At 40.4% G+C, this 20,721-nt stretch overlaps 1 protein-coding gene across 2 annotated transcripts in view; it reads right to left on the reverse strand.

Moving 5' to 3' along the window:
- Positions 1–1,153: 1,153 nt before the first annotated feature.
- The window catches only part of CRADD (CARD and death domain containing adaptor protein), a 205,481-nt gene continuing 185,913 nt past the window's right edge, over positions 1,154–20,721 (reverse strand). For both annotated transcript variants that reach the window (XM_090273874.1, XM_090273876.1), the window contains exon 3: positions 1,154–1,861. In XM_090273874.1, the coding sequence (XP_090130000.1) occupies positions 1,560–1,861 (302 nt within the window). In that variant the 3' untranslated portion in view covers positions 1,154–1,559. The remainder of the gene's footprint in view (positions 1,862–20,721) is intronic.

Here is a 20,721-nt window from a genome sequence, read left to right on the forward strand (position 1 = left end):
CTTTACTAATTCTATATATATACTTCACCTCAGAATGGAAAGATATAAAAAGTACAATTATCTTTCCCTTTGAAAAATCCTGAGTTAAGTTAGGGTTAAGAAGTAAGCTCTTTGATTATTCAGACGGTCAGATCACAAACTGGGGATGCTCACCAGTCCCTCTCTTGATTGGACCCATTATAGGGTTAATAAAATCACAGCACATTTAAAGCTTAGGGAGAAGCATGGTAATAGCACTTCTTCCTACACTACGAAGCTCTGTCTGTGAACTGCATCCAGGTTCAGCCACAGCAGCAAGTTAACAGCTCCGATTTCCCAAGGGGTGATTATGGCCCAGGCAGGCACTAGATGAGCCCTTAGCAGACATTATTCCTTTTATCATCCCCAAAATCTTGGAGGTGGGGACAATCTTGTCCTCATTTTACAAATAAGGAACCTGAGAGGCTTAGAGAAGTGAAGTAACTTATCTAAGGCAATGCTGCTAGCAGAAGGAAGCAGGACTCAAGCTTCTTCAATGAGCATGTGAGAGAGGAGGAGGAGAAGCTGTGTTGGGCAGCTGGAAAGGGCACACAGGGGCAGTACTCCCAGGCCCACATTCTAGCTCATTCACCCAGGCAAAGCAAGTAATCTCCCTGTAGACGGAGGCTCACCTCTCTAGCCCAACTACTTCATAGGATTTTTGTGAGGTCCAAATGAGATCCCATATATGAAAAGCCTTAAAAACAGTAAAGCATTTGACAAATATGTATCATTAGTAAAAGGACAGAAGACTAAATCGAACTCCTGAAGGCCTAATACTTCAATCATTCAATGGAAAAACCACAACCCCTTTTGTCTTGGACTGAATCATTTAAAAAAATGGTACAGCATTTTCTTAAGCAATCTTTTAAAGATGAAGGGCTCAGGTATACATGCCAGTACATGAACTGTCTTTGCAGGGAGCCTCAGTGTCTTAAATTTAATGCAGAAACCCTGCCTGAGCTATTTATCTTGACTAAAGAAAGTAACCATAATCTTGCTGCTATCAATTCTGTTCCAAAGAAACGACTACTGTAAATTTACCCTTATTCTATGCAATTCAAGAATGAGGGAAAAAAAAAAATCAAAACACTTTCTCACAAAAGCACCACATTATATATAGTAATTCACTTTTTATTATCATCATAATTATTAATAGCAAAGTCCATAGTTCAGTTCCCAGGCAACATAAAAGCAGATGTTTTATGTATAAGACACTTGCATGTAACATGATAACACAGCATGGTTTTTGAACCGCTATGCTTTACCAATCTATTACAAGGCAACCACACAATTAAAACCTGAACAATTAAAATAAAGCAATCTTTGAGCAATTGAAAACAATGAATTGTAAAGCCAATGTGGGAGGTCTGAGTAATCTGGCCCTTCAGGTAATGTCAAATAGAAACCCTATTTTCTCCTTTCATCTAAAGATCATTAAAAATAAAACACACACATACACCAAAAAAAAACAAAACATTACGTGCCCTGGGCACATGTGACTCGGGGACACACTCCCCAGCAGGCTGGTAGAGACACGATCATTCCAACATGTGCTGGAGCACTGAGGGGTCCGCCTCCACAGCCTGCAGGCCCCTCTGCAAGCTCTGGAAGGTGGCCTGCTTCCCGTAGCGCTGCCTCCAGCGGACGAAGGCCTCCACCATCTGCGACTGCACGTTGTGGGGGTGGTTGGCCTTACAGCGGTAGATATCGTTCTGGGACAGTCCCAGGGACAGCACCATGGGCTCCCACTCGGGGCCCAGTCTCTGGGCCAGCTGGTTAATCTGCCGGTCTGATGGGGAGCTGTTGAGGATGTGTGGGGGGATTCCAGTCATCTGGTCATCTGGGGAGGAGAAAGACAGCAAGGTGAAAAGAACAAGCAAACACATCAGAAGAGGGCAAAAATGAAAAATGTTGCGACAATGACATGCACTTCCAAATGCTGAGGCCAATTTTTCCTAGTCTTCTTGGGGGTTGCTTAGTACCAAGTCACAGACAGGGGCTTAAAAAATACCATTTGGCATCTATAAAAATTCAGCATTTATTACAGGAAATTTGAAAACAAGAAAATAAAAATAACTAGAAATCCCATCAAAGAAGCTGACTGATACTAATTTGATCTATTTCCTTTCAGTCCCCTATATCTAAAACATACACTTAGGAACTAAGGGGGGTGGGATTGCTGGAGGGCAGGGGGGTACTGGGCACAGGGGAGCAAAGGGAAAAAAGCTGGGACTACCGTAACAGCATGATGAATAAAATACACTTAAAAAATAATAAAAAATAAAATAAAACACACATTTAGGGTTATATCGCACATACTGCTTTGTAACATGCTGTTCTCACGTCAATCTCTCCCACCGGAGAGGCCAAGCAGGGGCTCCAGGGAATGTGAGAAGGCTGCATGGGCCCCATTCCCTCCAGCTCTGGCCCGTGGTGCAGGGGTGACAGCCTCCTGCAGGACTGGCTAGTGCTGGACGGTAACATATCAAAGAGAACTGCTGCTCTCTCCTTATAAACTTGAACGTTGCCAATAAAAGGTGCAGTTTCTAACAGAAGCAGGAGCCAGGAGCCCACTGAGAAGAAAAGAAACATAGAGGCCATGACGTAGCAGGTCGAGAGGAGAGCCTAGTTCACTGCCCCAGTACAGGCCACAGGAGGAGTTACCATCGCGGCAGAGCCCCGAGGAGGAAGGGAAAACATGTGCTGAGGACGGGCAGTAAGAACCCGACCTTGCAGTTCTAATTGGAGTCCAGTCTCTCGGAGGCCAGTCCACTGAGGCAGTCTGACCTTTAGTGAGTGATTATGTGTGTCCCCAGCACAGGCAATGAGAAGTGCCAGTGGATAAACAGAAGGCCTGAACATAGAAAGGAGCCCAGCAAGAGGGAAGGAAAGGAGTGTTACATACAAAAGTCCCTGTGGCAGGAGAGAACATGGCATGTTCAAGAAAGTGAGAGAAGTTCACTGTAGCAAAGGGAAGAGATCCAGGGCTCCAAATACCCTAAATTATTGTGCTGGTTACTGGTTAGGCCAGGACTAGAGGTGAGCTCTTCATATTCCTGGTTCAGACATCTGTACGGTGGCACATTGTACTACTACACTTTCCCCAGCATCTCAGCTCATTCTCACTTCACATTCACCAGCTCACTGTTTTGATTTATGAATGCAATAAGACAAAAGGTATCCTATTAGAATAGCTAATGTTTTCCATTCACGTGCTTTGGCAATTGCCATTACCTTGGGCATGAGTTGTAAAATTCTTGCCAAAAACTCCTTCTGGTGTTTATCAAGATTGTAATTTTTGAAAAAATGACTAAGAAACAATTAGAATAATGATGGTAACACTGAGCAATATTTTATATTAACAGTAATAATTTTATGGCTTTTATTTTTAAAATATGGGCTCATTAAAAATTCAAGCAACACAAGAAAGTACAAAGAAGAAAACAAATCATCTAATACCCCACCACTGTATTTACAGAGGGCTGACATAATTTGGGGCACGTCTTTATGCACATATACTATTAGAAGAATAATATTACAGCTTTTTTCTAAGAGTTACTTAATTTTGTTTAAGTATAACAGAAGAAAAACAAGAGAAACTAAATGACTTTTTGATCTGCAGTTATAATACTTAAAACACACACACACACACAAGAATCAGTGCTGACAAGGAACTTAATATGCATGAATCATGGACATAAACTAAGGGGGGCAGTGGGATTGCTGGGAGAAGGGCGGTACTGGGCGGATGGGAGCAAAGGGGAAAAAAACTGGAACTATTGTAACAACATAATCAATAAAATATACTTTAAAAAAAGAATCAATGCTGAGAAAATATTTTTTAAGATTTAAGAGCTAAATTGCATGTTTTAACATTAATACTCTACAAAAACAGGAAAAATATATACACAGTTTATATAAATAAGTTTAGGCATTTTTTTGGGTTCCCCCCTTGTATATCTCTCTGCCTATCTTTCTGTATTTGTTTCCTTTCTTCTTTTTCAAGAAAATATTAAATTATTTATTGATTAGACATGATAATACAGAGAAGGAAAACTCTGACTCCAAAAAACCTCCGCTGCCTTGCGGCATACCTCTTCAGGGGAAAGGCTAAGGGAGTAAACCCTGACAGAAAATCCGGAGCTGGAGTCCCTAAGGCGGTTTGACGCTGTAGTCAACACCGGCAACTCCTGCGGCGCACCTGAAGCCAAGCTGTATTGACTCCGTCTTTCCCTTGGACCCTTCAGCTGCGAAGAGAGGGGGGGTCTGCTGCATGGGCAACAGCAGACCCTCCATATCACCCTGCTCAGGCTCTGTAGCTTCAGCTTCACTGGAGAGGACACTCCAGCGTCATCGCAAGATGTCGATTCAACACGGGAGGAGACAGATACCGTGTCACTCCCGAGTCGAACTGCACAGCCATTCTTGGCGGTGCAGATAGACTCTTGGGAAGCTACACCATCGTCTCTCGAGACGGACGGCTGCCGCTGCCGCTGACTCTACAATAAACACTTTATATATCCTCACACCTCTTGATATTTTTGCTTACATCATTTTTATTTTGCCAGATGCGTAATATTTATATGCTTCTGTAACAATAACACCCCCTCCCCAGTTGTTTACTCTTAAAACTACATTGTATGGTTTGACTATTCACCCTTCTTTTTTTTTTGTTGTTATTGTTTTTTTCACCCATGGAATTTCTACTTCTGAGCCTGTTATTTTCATTTAAGTCTTTGGATCAATTTCATCATAGGGTGGTTTTTCTCAAGAAATGCTTATGGTTACTATATTCTTTGAGTTCTTTCAAGTCAAGACGGTCTGATTTGCAGATGACATGATAGTGTACATAAAAATCCCTATAGACTCCATGAAAAAACTACTCGACCTAATAACTGAATTCAGCAAAATAGCAGGGTACAAAGTTAATATTCAGAAATCAAAGGCATTTCTGTACACCAACAATAAAATCTCATAGAAACTAAAAGAAAAATCCCATTTGCCGTAGCAACAAGAAAAATAAAGTACATAGAAATAAACTTAACCAAAGAGGTAAAACACCTGTACTCAGAAAACTACATAACACTGAAGAAAGAAATTAAGGAAGATACAAATAAATGGAAGCATATACCATGTTCATGGATAAGAAGAATCAACATCATTAAAATGTCCATACTACCCAAAGCAATTTATAGATTCAATGCAATCCCTATTAAAATACCAATGACATTTTTCACAGACCTAGAACAAATACTTCAAAAATTTATGTGGAACCAAAAAAGAGCCCGAATAGCCACAGCAATCTTCAGGAAGAAGAACACAGCAGGAGGAATCACAATACCTGATACCAAACTATACTACAAGGCCACAGTAATCAAAACAGTCTGGTATTGGCATAAGAACAGACATATAGATCAATGAAACAGAATAGAGAGCCCAGAAATAAACCCAGGCCTCTATGGTCAACTAATATTTGACAAAGGGGGAAGGAACATCAAATGGAGTGAAACGAGCCTCTTCAATAAATGGTGCTGGGAGAACTGGACAGGGACATGCAAAAAAAATGAAACTAGACCACCAACTTACACCACACACCAGAATAAACTCAAGATGGATCAAAGACTTAAATGTAAGCCATGGCACCATAAAAGTCCTAGAGGAAAACATAGGCAGGAAAATTTCAGATATCCCACGTAGCAACATTTTCACTGATACATCTCCTAAGGCAAGGGAAATAAGGGGAAGAATAAACAAATGGTACTACAACAAACTAAAGAGTTTCTGCTCAGCAAAAGAAAACATCAGCAAGATGAAAAGGGAACCAACCATATGGGAAAATATATTTGCCAATGATACCGCAGACAAGGGATTGATCTCCAAAATATATAAAGAACTTATACAACTCAACACCAATTAAAAAATGGTCAAAGGACCTGAACAAACACTTCTCCAAAGAGGACATACAGAGGGTCCATAGACATATGAAAGAATGCTCAACATCACTAGCCATCAGAGAGATGCAAATAAAAACCACAATGAGATACCACCTCACACCAGTCAGAATGGCCATCATCAAGAAATCAACAAACCACTTGTGCTGGCGAGGATGTGGAGAAACGGGAACCCTGGTGCATTGCTGGTGGAAATGCAGACTGGTGCAGCCACTATGGAAAACAGTTTGGAATTTCCTGAAAAAACTAAAAATGGAACTGCCTTTTGAACCAGCAACTCCACTGCTAGGATTATATCTGAAAAATCCTGAAACACCAATTCAAAAGAACCTGTGCATCCCTATGTTCATAGCAGCACTATTTACAATAGCCAAGTGCTGGAAACAACCTAAGTGCCCATCTGTAGATGAGTGGATCAAAAAACTGTGGTACATTTACACAATGGAATACTATGTAGCAGAAAAAAAGAAGGAACTTCTACCATTTGCAACAACATGGATGGAACTAGAGAGAATTATACTTAGCGAAATAAGCCAGGCAATGAAAGAAAAATGCCTTATGCTATCACCTATTACAGGAAACTAATGAACGACACGAACAAATGAGCAAAATTGAACCAGAGGGCATAAGCCTATGATCTCATTACCTGAGTGATTGTCTGTACGTATAGGCCTCACTTAATCCTGTCTGTATCACTGCCTCTTGAGACTCAACGGTTTGGCTGAGCTAAGTGGCTGGAATACAACAAGGATGCCAGCCTATTAAACCAAGCATGCCATTGTCCGGGGACAGCCAACTGACCTGGAGTCTGCAAGATTCTTCACTATGTAGGAAGGCCACCCTCCCCTCCACACCCCCACTCTTATTAGGGATTTCTGGACCCAAGAGTAGGTAGGATGATGACCATGTCCAGCTTGAAGCAGCTAGAGGAGCTCGAGACCTTTGCCCATTGTCCTTTATAAGATTGTAAAGGGTCTTAAGTCTGAGAGGGAGGGATAGTTATTTTTTATTGTTAAAATAATTATTTATTTATTTATTTATTTATTTAAAAAAGAAGAAGAAGAAGAATATATGAAAGGGTGAAGCAGGAAAGCTTGTATGTACAACCCATGGGCATGGACTTGGTGGGGGGTTGCTGGGGGTGGGGGGTGCTGGGTGGAGGGGAGCAAAGGGAAAAAAATTGGAACTATTGTAACAATAAAGTCAATAAAATATACTTTACAAAAAAAGAGAGAATCTTTAAAGCAACAAGAGAAAAGAAGAGAATTACCTACAAAGGGGTACCTAATAAGACTATCAGCTGATTTCTCAAAAGAAACTTTGCAGGCAAGAAGAGACTGGCAGAAAATATTCAAAGTGATGAGAGGCAAGGACCCACTACCAAGATTACTCTCTCTAGCAAAGCTATCATTAAGAATGGAAGGTCAGATAAAGTGCTTCCCAGACAAGGTAAAGCTAAAGTAGTACACCATCGCAAAGCCATTATTTTATGAGACTTATTTAAGAAAAAGATCAAAGCTATGAACATTAAAATAACAACAAAATCACAACTATTAACAACAGAATATAAAAAATAAAAACAAAACAAACTTAGCAGACAACCAGAGTGGGAACAGAATCATCGGTATGGGGAGCATGCAGAGTGATGTCACCTAGGAGTGGCAGAAGGGGAGAAGGAAGGAAATGGCACAGGGATTAAGAAGCATAGTAAGGGGGTGAAGAATAGACAGGGGAATGTTGAAAATAGTACAGGAAAGGGTAAAGTCAAAGAAATTATATGCATGATCCATGGACATGGACTAAGCGGGGTTGTAATGCAAGAGGGAGGGGGAGTGATGGGTGGAGGGGGGCAATGGAAAAAGAAATTGGGACAACTGTAACAGCATAATCAATAAAACATACAAAAATAAAAAAACTAAAAAAAGACTGCTTATTGCCTTCACTGCTAAATAATAACAATATTATTTAAAATTTTCATATTATATTATTTTAATGTTATACTTTTAAATTTTGAGTACAATTTTAATATTTTTTTTCCTCTTACAGGTCTGTAGACCTTGCTCATATTTCATGGTAGAGAGTGCTGGTGTGGAGAATTCTGATACCAGCTTGATATCCCAGGTTCATGTAACTTGCTTTTTCTCTCTGGAGTTCAGCGTACTGAAGCTTTAGACCAGGGTACAGCTTGGTCATTTTTTATCTGCTTTTCCAGGAACATGGTATGACCTTGTGACCAAAGATTTACTTCTTCCTTCCTTTTAAAAAAATCTCCTTGTGTTATATCTTCGCATTTTTTTCTGCCTCATATGCTGCACGGCTTTCCTTATCCTCCACAGCTATCTTTTCCCCTCTTTCTGCCTTAACTCTGTGATAAGCTCCTGCCTTTCCCCGTGTCACTCATTTGATTTTCTGCAATGTCTGTTTTATTTGTCCTGGTTCAAATCTTGTTTCATGTTTTTGTTCTCAATTTATTTATTTATTTTTTAATCTTAAGAATCCCATTGCAGTCCTGGCTGCTGTGACTCAGTGGACTGAGTGTCAGCCTGCGAGCCAAGTGTTATTGGTTTGATTCCCAGTCAGGGCACATGACTAGGTCGCACGCCAAATCCCCAGTCTCCCTCTCTTTCTCCTTTCCCCTCTCTCTAAAAATAAATAAATAAACAAATAAATAAATTATATTAAAAAAAAAAAAAGAATCCCATTGCACCTCACACCCATTAGGATGACTACTATCAAAAAACAGAAAATAGACTTCCAGTCAAGATGGTGGAATTGGTAAATACTGTGCTTGCTTTCTCCCATGACCACATCAAAATTACAACTAAATTATAGAACAACCATCCTTGTCAACCAGCCAAATACTAGCTGAATAGAAGTCCTATACTATAACTAAGGATAAAACAAAGAGTCTAGGAGAGCTGGAGATGCAAAACAAGCTGGTCCCACAAACACAGTGTTGTGGTTAAGAAACAAGAGGGATATCGTGGCTGTGGAGATCTCCCCATAAGGAATGAGGTGTTTCCAGCCCCACACTGGGCTCCCCAGCCTAGGGTTCCAGTGCAAACGCAGCAGGGATTGCAGCTGAGTGAGAAGGAGGACTTTTGGAGTCCCAGGCATTCATCTTAGAGGGCCCTGCAAATGGACGTACTAGCTCTAAGCTCCAACAGTGGGACAGCAGCTAGAAATATGCCAAGGACATAGGGGAGAACCTGAATTGTCTGGCTCAGGAAAAGAAATGGAGCGGTAGTTTCTCCCCAGTAGAAATGCTGGCAGACAGCATTGTCCCTGTGTTGAGACCTCCCACAACATAGTCTGTGGGCACAGGTGGGCAACAGGTCTGACTTTCCATCCACATGGCTAACACACTTCCCTGAGACCCTGTCCCACCCACTTTTTGGTCTGCCCAGGCTACTTCAAATAGCTTTTACACACAAATGGCTAGTCTCAGCTTAAGCTATGGACTTTCCTAAAATCTTTCAAAGGTTCACAAATCCCAAACAAGCAGTGTCTAACCTCAGCGTGCCCCATAACCCTTTCTAAGTGACTCCAAGCTGACCATTAGTGGCAGCCAGCCTTGGTTTGCAGTTTAGCCTCTCCCAGGTATGTCTAAGCCCACCACAAGTGACAACCATCTGGCGATCACTTGGTAGCTCCAACCAGATAGCCCCAGGCTAGGAAAAACGATGGCTGAAGTAGCCTGATTCAGATCCCCACCTAAAAGGCCCCAGAACCAACATACTCGGTGGCCAGCTTCAGATCACATGAGAACATCATCCAGTTAGCTCCACAAACAATATACCCAAAGAGTGGACTCCGCAGGCCCCAGAGCCCTACTAAATTGAAGTAGGCTCCATGGGATCAGCCACTGTAAAATAGTTCGTCTGATGTAGTCACAGCCGTTCCACAGCAAATCAGCCTGAGGATCAATCCCTTCCACTAACAGGCCAACAGTAATCAAGGCTCAACTACAACAGGAGGGCACACACAAACCACACAAGGGACACCCTTGAAGTACTTGGATCAGGGGACCAGAAAGACTGTGCTACTAGGCTCCATAGGACACCTACCACATAAGATCAATCTACCAAGATAGAAGATAGAGCAGATCTACCTAATACATAGAAACAAACACAGGGAATCAACCAAAGTGAGGAGACAAAGAAACATGTCTCAAATGAAAGAACAGAACAAAACTTCAGAATAAGAACTAAAAAAAAAATGAATATAAACAATTGACCAGATGTAGAGTTCAAAATCTGGTTATAAGGATGTTCAAAACACTCAGGGGAGGAGAAAATAAACACAAAACTTTAAGAGATGGGAAACATTAAAATGAAGGTAGAAAACAAATAAAATAACGAGTCATAAATGAAGATTACAATAACTGAAATAAGAAATACATTAGAGGGAATCAACAGTAGAATAGATGAAGTAGAGGGTCAAATCAGCATTTTGGAAGACAAGGTAACAACAAAAAGTAAACAATTTTTTTAATGAGGATAGTTTAAGGGATTGCTGAGACAACAGCAAGTGTACCAACATTTGCAACACAGAGATACCAGAAGGAGGAGAGAAACAGAATAAGGGACTGAAAACCTGTTGGAAAAAATAATGATAGTATAGGGGGATCACCTTGTAAAGTATATGACTGTCTAACCACTATCCTGTACACCTAAAATGAATATAAAATAATATTGAATATGAACCATAAATAAAAGTAAATTTAAAAAATAAATAATTATGAAAACCTTTTTTAACCTGGCAAAGAAATAAACATACAAGCCCAGGAAATACAAAGATCCCAAGTAAGATGAATCCAAGAGGCCCACACCAAGACACATCATAATTAAAATGCCAAGAGTTAAAGACAAAGAGAGACGAGAAAAGCAGTTAGTTACCTACAAGGGAACTCCCATAAGACTCTGAGCTAGCTGATTTCCCAACAGAAGCTTTCCATGGCAGAAGGGACTGCTATGAAATATTCAAAGTGATAAAAAGCAAAAAACTACAACCAAGATAACTCTACCGGCAAAGCTATTGCTTAGAACTGAAGGAGAGATAAAGAGCTTTCTAGACACCAAAAAACTATAGGAGTTCGTCACCACCAAATAAGTAATACAAGAAATGTTAAAGGACCTTCTTTAAAAAGAAGAGAAAGAAAGATTAAAAATATTAATAATAAAATGGCAACTACATATCTATCAACAATTACTTTAAATGTGAACAAATTCAATGCTTCAATCAAAAGACATATGGTGGCTGAACAGACAAGTAAACAAGACCTTCACATATGCTGTCTACAACAAACTCACTTCAGAATAAAAAACATACAGAGACCGAAAGTAAAGAGATGGAAAAATATATTTCATGGAAAATGAAAAAAAAAAAAAAAAAAAAGCTAGAGTAGCAATACTTATAACAGACAAAACAAACTTTAAAACAAAGGCCACAGCAAGACACAAAGAATGATCCAGTAATTCCACTTCTGGGTACTCATGCAAAGAAACCCAAAACACTAAATCAAAAAGACATATATACATTCCTATGTTCACTGCAGTATTATTTACAATAGCCAAGATATGAAAGCAACCTAAATGTCCATCAATAGACAACTGAATAAAGATGTGGTATGTATGTATGATGGAATATTACTTAGCCATAAAAAAAAATCTTTCCATTTGCAATAACATGGATGGACCTAGAGGGTATTACGCTAAGTGAAACAAGTGAGACAGAGAAAGATAAGTACCATAAGATTTCACTTAAATGTGGAATCTAAACAAACAAACAATACAGAAACAAACTTGTAGATACAGAGAACAATTTGATGGTTGCCAGATGGGAGAGGGGTTGGGGAGATGGGTGTAAGGGGACGGGATTAAGATGTACAAATTGCCAGGTATAAAAACAGTCACAGGGATATAAAGTACAGCATGAGATAACAGTCAATGATACTGTAGTAAGTATGAATGGTGTCCAATGAGTATTAGACTTATTGGGATGATCACTTTGTAAGTTATATAAATGTCTAATCACTATATTGTTCACCTGAAACTAATATAGTATTGTATGTCAATTGTAATTGGGAAATTACAGGAATTATATTTTTAAAACTGACAATAAGTGTTGTGAAGATGTGAAGAAACTGGGACCCTTATGCACTATTGGTTTAAATGTAAAATGGTACGGCTGCTATGGAAAACTGTATGGTGGTTAAATTAAAAATGGGTTTACCATACAATCAAGCAATTCTACTATATACCTAAAAGAACTGAAAGCAATGATTCAAAGAGCTATTTGTATTGATATATCCATTCTCATAGCAGCATTGTTCACAACTAAAAAATGAAAGCAACTCAATTGTCTAACAAAGGATGAATAGATAAACAAAATGGTATATATTATATATTAGAATATCATGCAGCCATAAAAAGGAAAAAATTCTGACCCGTGCTACAACATGTATGAACCTTAAGAGAATTATGCTAAGTGAAATAAGACAGTCACAAAAGGACAAGTATTCTCTGATTCAAACATGAGGACTGAAGCAGACAAATTCATCAAGATGGAAAGAATGATGGTTGCCAGGGACTGGGGAGGGAGACATGGGGTGTTGTTTTAAAAAGCACAATGTAAATGTACTTAACACTCCTGGCATGTACATTTAAAAATAGAAAAGATGGAGAATTTTATGCTATGTATATTTTACCACAATTAAAATAAAAATCTAAAAAGAATCTCATTGTTTTATCATAGCTATCTACATTGAGTTTTTATTTCTACTGAATTGATACAGAGTTCTATGGCATTAAATACTTCTGAGGTTGAGTTTTCTTGAGTTGGTTTTTTTCTCAGACCAGGTTGTTATGTCTATTTTTTGCAAGCCATGTTCCTTTCTTTCATTCCTCTGCGTAGCATCTTCACAGTTGTCATGACACTTATCTTCATCTTGTGCATATTAAAGGTGAGTATCTCCACCCAAAACTTCTATCTGTTCTCTTAGAGTAAGTTGATGTATCCTTGACACTCTGCTCACTTTATTGGGGACTAGTTGTTCTTCCTTCCCTGAGCTACAATTTCATGTTGGCTGTTGCTTTCTGTGCAGTGTTCTGCCATAGAGGAGAGCTAGGATTCACTAGGTGCGCCTTTGCTGGGGTCCTGTATTCTACTCTCTCTTTCTGAAGCTAATTAAATACCTTGTACCAGATCCCTCTCTGCCTAGCCACTCCTATGGGCTCTTCCTTGGAACTCAGCATGGAGGCTAAGGGATAGCCTGCTCTGGGTTGCCTTCCTGCCTCAGCTGTGGGTGTTTGCTGACATTTACGGAGGCTATCAGCTCACATCTATAGCCAGATTCTTTCCAAACTGATCTGTATTAGCAGGAATGCTCAGGATTTTGTCCCCTTGCCTTCCTCTCCCAGTATTGCTTCTGATGGGTCAGGGTGAGGTGTTTCCTTCATTGCCCCCCACTTTTCAAAGTACATGGACTAAAGCTGTGATTCACTTGTTTGTTTGTTTGATTGCTCCTGGTGAATGCTTTTAACAGCTTATGGGTTCAGCTCACTGGGTGGCGGGGAGGGAGCATCTGTGATTCTGCTCACTCCATCATCACTCTTAACTCCTGACCGACTATTAATGCAACATATGTGTTGAGCCAATTAACTGGAAGTGAGGACAGTGCTCTCATTCTTCTGCACTTTCAGGGTTACATTTTCCTTGGGAATACTTCCACATAACTAGGAGATGGCTAGTAGTTTGTGGACACAGCCTGGAGTGAAGATAACTGGCACATAAGCACACCCAGCCAAGAGCATATCAGCTCCTCCAAGGAGAGCTTATACACATAAAAAGACAGTAACAGCTATTTGTGCCGTCTTACCTCTATCTGGGAAAGTATCCTCATGAGGCCCTTCTAGCTCACGAATTCTGCTGAATGCGAGGTTACTTAAAAATGAAAGTCCTAAGGCTTAAGTGTCAACCTCCAAGGATACTACATAATATCTGGTCAAGCTGTAAGTTAATCCATTGTGACCATCTGGCCACTGTTTCTCAAAGTTTGATGTGCATACCACTAGCGGTGTGTAAGATGATGTCATGTGGTACATGAGTGAACATTCTGTATTAGAACAATAATGTATCTATTTTAACACAATTAGAAAAGTATAAATAGCACTTCAACTCATGATTGCAAGGATTAAGATAAATATATAAAAAGTAAACAAAAAGCATATATATTATAGAATGGTAAAAAAGTAAGCAAAAAGAATAGTAAAATTTTAAATAAAAAGTAAAATTTTGAAAAAGGATTGAATTACTGATACAGGTGGGACAAAGATATGGCAAAAATTATACAAGTATAACCCCAATGATTGACATTCGGGAAGTCTAGTGTTTCTCAACAATTGCACCATTGGCACTCCGGGCGGGACACTCCAGTGTGCAGGGCTGTCCCCAGGGCACAGCAGGGTCTTTGGCATCACTGACCTGCACCTACTATGTGCTAGTCACATCCCTCTGTGCAGCCTGAGCACACATGTCCACATACCCTGGGGTGAGGCAGCACTGCCCCTGGTTAAGAACCGCCAGATACTGTGACATAAGAATGTCCAACCTAGTTTTTAAGATTCTAGACAAGGAAGTAAATCCTTTTATACTTACAAAATGCTCTCTTATATAAAGCCTAAATGTTTCATGCAATGCTTTAATCACGTTTTCAGTGAAGTTAAAACTCACTTGTTTCAAAAGGATCAACATTCTCTGGCAAACCCATCTACCACAATGAAGCCAAGAGTCCCTTTGAAGAGATGAAACTCTCGCTCCCATCCCCCCATGTCCTTACCTACCCCTTCGCTCCTACACACCCCTGTCTTTGTGGTCATGACAGGAATGAAAGCAGCACAGTGTTCCCCTATCCTTCTCCAGCTTCCTCCCTCACTCATACCTATCAATAGCTGCTCTGGCCTCAAACCTAAAAGTCTCCTTTCCAATTCCTACTGCATTTAGAGTCATGTCTAAGAGATCACTCAACTTCTCTGTGTTTCTTAAACAACATCGCTGTCTCCCAAGCTCCTTATGGGCAGAGAATTCTATCTCTGCGCTCTCCTTCCACCTTTAGCTCTTTACTGAGCACAATGTATACTGTTTAAATATATACATATAGCTTTTAATCCTTACCTGAGGTTATGCTTATTATTTTTTTAGAGAGGAAGGGGGGGACAGGGAGAGAGAGAGAGAGAGAGAGAGAGAGAGAGAGAGAAACATAGATGTGAGAGAGAAACATCGATCAGTTGCCTCCCGTATGCACCCCAACTGGGGATTGAACCAGCAACCTAAAGTATGTGTCCTGACCAAGGATCAAACCCACAACCTTTTGGTGTACAGACAATGCTCCAGCCAACTGAGGAACCTAGCCAGGGTCACAAAGTATACTTTGTCAGTAACTGATCATATTTTTAAAACAAAAAGTTCCTCCAAGTTTTTAAATCTGTGCAGGTAGTACTCCCTGGTACATCTTGTCTGGGTGTGGATTCTCCAAGTAAAAGAGAGTCCACAGACTCAGCATCCTGTTGACCTCCTCCTTTTACCCTGTATCCAATGATATGTAAATCATTTAATGGTGACCTAAGAAGAGGAACTATACAGGGTTCAAGAAGACAGGTCAAAGACTGAAGGCCATGGAGTAAACGAGAGGCACATCAGACATGTAAACAGCTGCTACGAAAGTCAGATAAACTAGCAGTCAGAGATCTAGAAAAACAGAAGGTTTTTTAACTATAAAATTTCTTTTTAACTTCAGTTATTTTGTGATGTAACTGGAGATATCATAAGCATGGATGAATTCTTTATAAGAATGATTCAGTTGGCCATGGGGTAGCACTTTGTAAAACTATACACATTCCCCTTGGAGAGCCTGGTAGTACACCAGCCTCCCCAACACACTGCTGCAGTAAGCCACTATCACTGATGGAAGCGTCATATGCTTCAGATTTGCTGTAGCCCCCAAAAGTAAATAAATACCCCCCCCCAAAAAAAACAACTGTTGAACTAAGAGATTTTTCCCTTCTGGTGCAGCCACTTTTCATATGTAAAAGGCTTGAGAACATTTAAGGTTTCTGCTCAGGTCAAGTCTACTACTCTTCCATTGACCAAAGACATGTGGCCAAATCCAGGACTAATAGGACAGGGAATTAAATCTTCCAACAGGGTGAGAGGAGTGAAAATTTGCTAAGCAATCATCTATAAGCATTCACAAGTATACTAATAAATTTTTAAAATCTAAATGAAGTGATACATTACTGAGAATATATAAGATATCAAAATTGATGCAGGAAAATAATAGAAAATTTGAATAGACAGAAGTAATATATACATTGAAATAGCAATCAAATCTCTCCACTGCTAAAGGGCCCTAGGCCCAGACAGTTTTACAGATGAGCTCTACCAAATGTTCATGAGACATTAAATTTCCAATTGTCTGTTTTTCCAGAAAGTAGAAAACAAAAAACAAAAAAAACAAAAGCTATATGCCCATTTTAGTCAGCTACTATACTATTTACTCCAAACAGGATAAAAAGAATACAAAAAAGTAAAAAGAAAAATCACAGGCTCATTTTTGTTATGATTTTAATGCAAAAAATCCTAAATATTAACTAATAGAGTAAAAAGCCTATTTAAAATAATAGATCATAAACTAGTAGAATTTATCCCAAGATTACAATGACTTCAACATCATAAGACTCTACCAATTAATTCAAGATATCAATAGTCTAAAGACAAAATCCATTATTATCTTAATAGATGCAAAAAAATTGATAAAAGTTGACACCATTTATGATTTTTAAAAAGACTTTTTAATAATTGGAAGTATGGGGAATATTTTTAACTTGGAAAACTTGGTAAAAACCTTCAATAAGAATTTGATTTAATGGAGAACTTTAAAATGTATTCCCTTTAAGAATGGGAACAAGACAAGGAGGTCCTGACCAATGCTATAAGGAAAGAAAAAATGGGGTATCTAAGATGGCAGCAGAGAAGATGAAAACTACACTCACCTCCTCCTAGGACCAAACTGGAATTACAGCTAAAAAATAGATCAATCAACTGGAATAAACAACTGAAGACTAACTGAACAGAAGTTTATAACCATGAAGCCGCCACATTGAGACTGGTGGGAAAAGTGGAGTTGCAAACAGGGCTAGCCCCGCTCCCAGGGGCAGTGGCTGGGATTCTGGAGGGACATCTCAGCTGTAAGGGGCTCCCCCTGAGGAGCATGGGTTTCAACCCCACATCAGGCTTCCCAGCGCCTGGAAGAGGCACCCACATAACATTGGGCTGTAAAAATCAGTGGAGATTCTGTCCACCAAGGAGAGACAGGAGTCTGCTAGAGACAGAGGCACCTTTTTAAAGGGCCAATGCACAAAATCTCCTCACAGCCACTCACCCACGGCACCAATGGAGGGAGGGCAGAGCAGACTAGAGTCACATGAGGAGATATAAGGTTTGTGGCTCTGGCAAGAGAGTTGAATGGACAGCCGCCAGGATCCCTGTGCTGAATCACTCTCCTGCCCTGAAGACACCATCTTTCTTGGGTGGAGCACTTCCCTCAGTGCAGCATCAGCCTGGGGGGGAAAATAGCCCCACCCTCTAGACTCTCTGTCACCCCATCCTGTGGAGCTTGTGCCCTGCTGAGAAGTCAGCTGCCTGGGCAGGAATGTAAAGGGCTGGGCAGATCCAGGGGGTGTCAATGACCAAGTTGTGTGGCTTTGGGGCAGGGGGCATTCCCCTCACTTTCTTATAAACCTGACTGGTGCCTCCCCCTCACAGAAGATCCACTAGCTCCACTCTCCAGATCCCCCATGGCCCCACTCTCCTGACTCCTAATGGCTACATCCTGCCAAGGTCTGGGCAGAATCTAGGACAGACAGTTGTGTGGATTTGGGGTGGGGCCACTCCCTGCACTTTTCCCCAAGCCTGATTGGCAGCCCCCCTCTTCTGATTTCTGGTGGCCCTGCCCCACTGAAATCAGGCTCCTGGAAGAATGTGGGAGGCACTGAGTTGTGTGGCTCTAGAATATGGGAAAATTTTCCCTTGCATGCCCAAGCAGTGCAGAGTGCTCCCTTCATAAGGACGATTCTTGGCCTGTTTGGGCCTGATAAACTCCACTGGCATCACCCTGATGAGTCCCTGAGACCCTGCTCCACCACAATGTGTGCGAGCAGCCAGTAGATGGCAGCTAGACTTGGTATACCCTGGCATATTTGTTGAGTGGCCTCAGACCCAGCACTGGCACCAAGTTTGAACCTGCATCAATCTGATGAACACCCCTTGCCCCTACCTGGTGACTCACTGAGAACATACCTTATGCAACTCAAGTACAGCCAGAGGCCCTTTCATTGCCTGAGCCTATCAGGCAGCCAGCAGGAGGAGGCATAAGAAGGCAGATCTCAAGGTTCCTTGGTACTTCTGCTACCTGACCCCTAGCCTGGTGTTGGTGAAAGACAGCCTTAGTGTGCAGCTTGATTCTTCCCATGCACACCCAGGCCCAGCAGGGGCAACCACAAACTATGGGTCACTCTGTAGCTCCAACAGATTGCCCAGGGCCAGTCACAGGCTGCATTGGACATTGGGTTGCACCACAGTCCCCCCCAAGAGGCCCCAGAACCAACAGACCCAGTGGTCAGCTTCAGACAACATCAGAGCAGGGCCCAATTAGCTTCAAGAGTGGTACATGAAAAGGGAGACCCTGCTGAGGTGAATTCTGCTCCGTGCGGTCAGCACCTGCACAGCAACTCTTACACTGTGGGCAGGGTTGAACCTCACAGTCAAGTTAGCCTGAAGATTGACCCCACACATGACCAATAGGCCGATAGCTATCAAGACTTAATTACAACAGGAGGGACCATGTAACCCACAAAGGGACATTCCTGGAGCACTCAGCACAGGTGATCAAGGAGACTGCACCATTGGGTCCCATAGGACGCCTACTACATTAGGCCACCCTACCAAGACTGAGAGTCATAGCAGATCTACCTCATACATATAAGTAAACACAAAGATGTAGCCAAAATGGGGAGACAAAGAAACATGCCTCATATAAAAGAATAGGATAAATATTCAAAACATAAGAGCAAAATGAAATGGAGGCAAACAATTTACCAGATATAGAGCTCAAAAGAATGGTTATAATGCTGCTCAAGGAACTTAGTGAGAACTATAGCAGCATGAAATAGGGCATAGAAACCAGAAAAAGTACATCAGAAATAAAAGAATACTATACCTGAAACGAAGACTACACTAGAAGGAGTAAACTAGTAGGCTGGATGAAGTAGAGTATCAAATCAGTGGTTTGGAAGACAAAATAGAACACACCAATAGGAACAGCAAAAAGAAAAAAGAATTTTAAAAATGAGGATAGTTGAAGGGATTTCTGGGACAACATCAAGTATACCAACGTTCATATCATAGGGGTACCAGAAGGAAAAGAGAGAGCAAGGAATTGAGACCTGGCAAAGGATATACATAAAAGCCCAGGAAGCAGAGTCTCAAACAAGATGAACTCAGAGGCCCGCACCAAGACACATCATAATTAAAATGCAAAAGGTTGAAGACAAAGACAGAATCTTAAAAGCAGCAAGAAAAAAGTAGTTAGTTACCTACAAGGGAGCTCCCATAAGACTCTCAGCTGATTTCTCAGCAGAAATTTTCTAGGCCAGAGGGACTGGCATGAAATATTTAAAGTGATAAAAAGCTAAAAATCACAACCAAGATAACTCTATCCGGCAAAGCTATCATTTAGAATTAAAGGATAGATATAGAACTTCCTAGACAACAAAAGCCTAGAAGAGTTCATCACCACCAAACAGTATTACAAGAAATGTTAAAGGAATTTCTTTAAGAAGAAGAGAAACAAAATTATAAATATGAATAATAAAATAGCGATAACTACATACCTATCAACAACTACTTTAAATGTAAATAGATTGAATATTTCAATCATAACACATACAGTGGCTGAATGGATAAGTAAATAAGACTCTCATATATGCTGTCTATAAGACACTCACTTCAGATCGAAAGACACATACAGACTGAAAGCAAAGGAATAGAAAAAGATACTTCATGAAAATGGAAACAAACAAAAAAGCAGTGGTAGTGATACTACACAAAATAGACTTTAAATTGAAAGCTATAACAAGAGACAAAGAAGGACCCAGCAATTTCACTTCTAGCTATTTATCTGAAGAAACCCAAAAAGACATATGCATCCTTGTGTTCACTGCAGCACTATTTACAACAGCCAAGATATGGAAGCAACCTAAGTGTCCATTAATAAATAAATGGATAAAGAAGAAGTGGGGCATACATATAATGGAATATGACAGCCATATAAAAAGAATGAAATCTTGCCACCTGTAACAGCATGGACGGACCTAGATGGTATTATGCTAAGTGAAATAAGTCAGACAGAGAAAGATAAGTACCATATAATTACACTTATATGTGGACTCTAAAAAACAAAATAAAAGAACAAACAAAACAGAAACAAATTCATAGTTACAAAGAACAGCTTGATGGTTGTCAAAAGGGAGGGGTGTTGGTGGGACGGGTTAAAAAGGAGAAGGGATTCAAATGCAAATTTGTAGTTACATTTTGTAGTTGGGTGTGATGACATTATTATAACTTAAAGATGACAATTCTTGTAATGATAATTAAAATTTCATAATGGGGAAAGGAGAGACTTTTTGCAAAC

This window comes from Furipterus horrens, unplaced genomic scaffold, assembly GCF_987537825.1.
Source record: "Furipterus horrens unplaced genomic scaffold, mFurHor1.1.pri manual_scaffold_4, whole genome shotgun sequence".
NCBI classification, from domain to species: Eukaryota; Metazoa; Chordata; class Mammalia; order Chiroptera; family Furipteridae; genus Furipterus; species Furipterus horrens.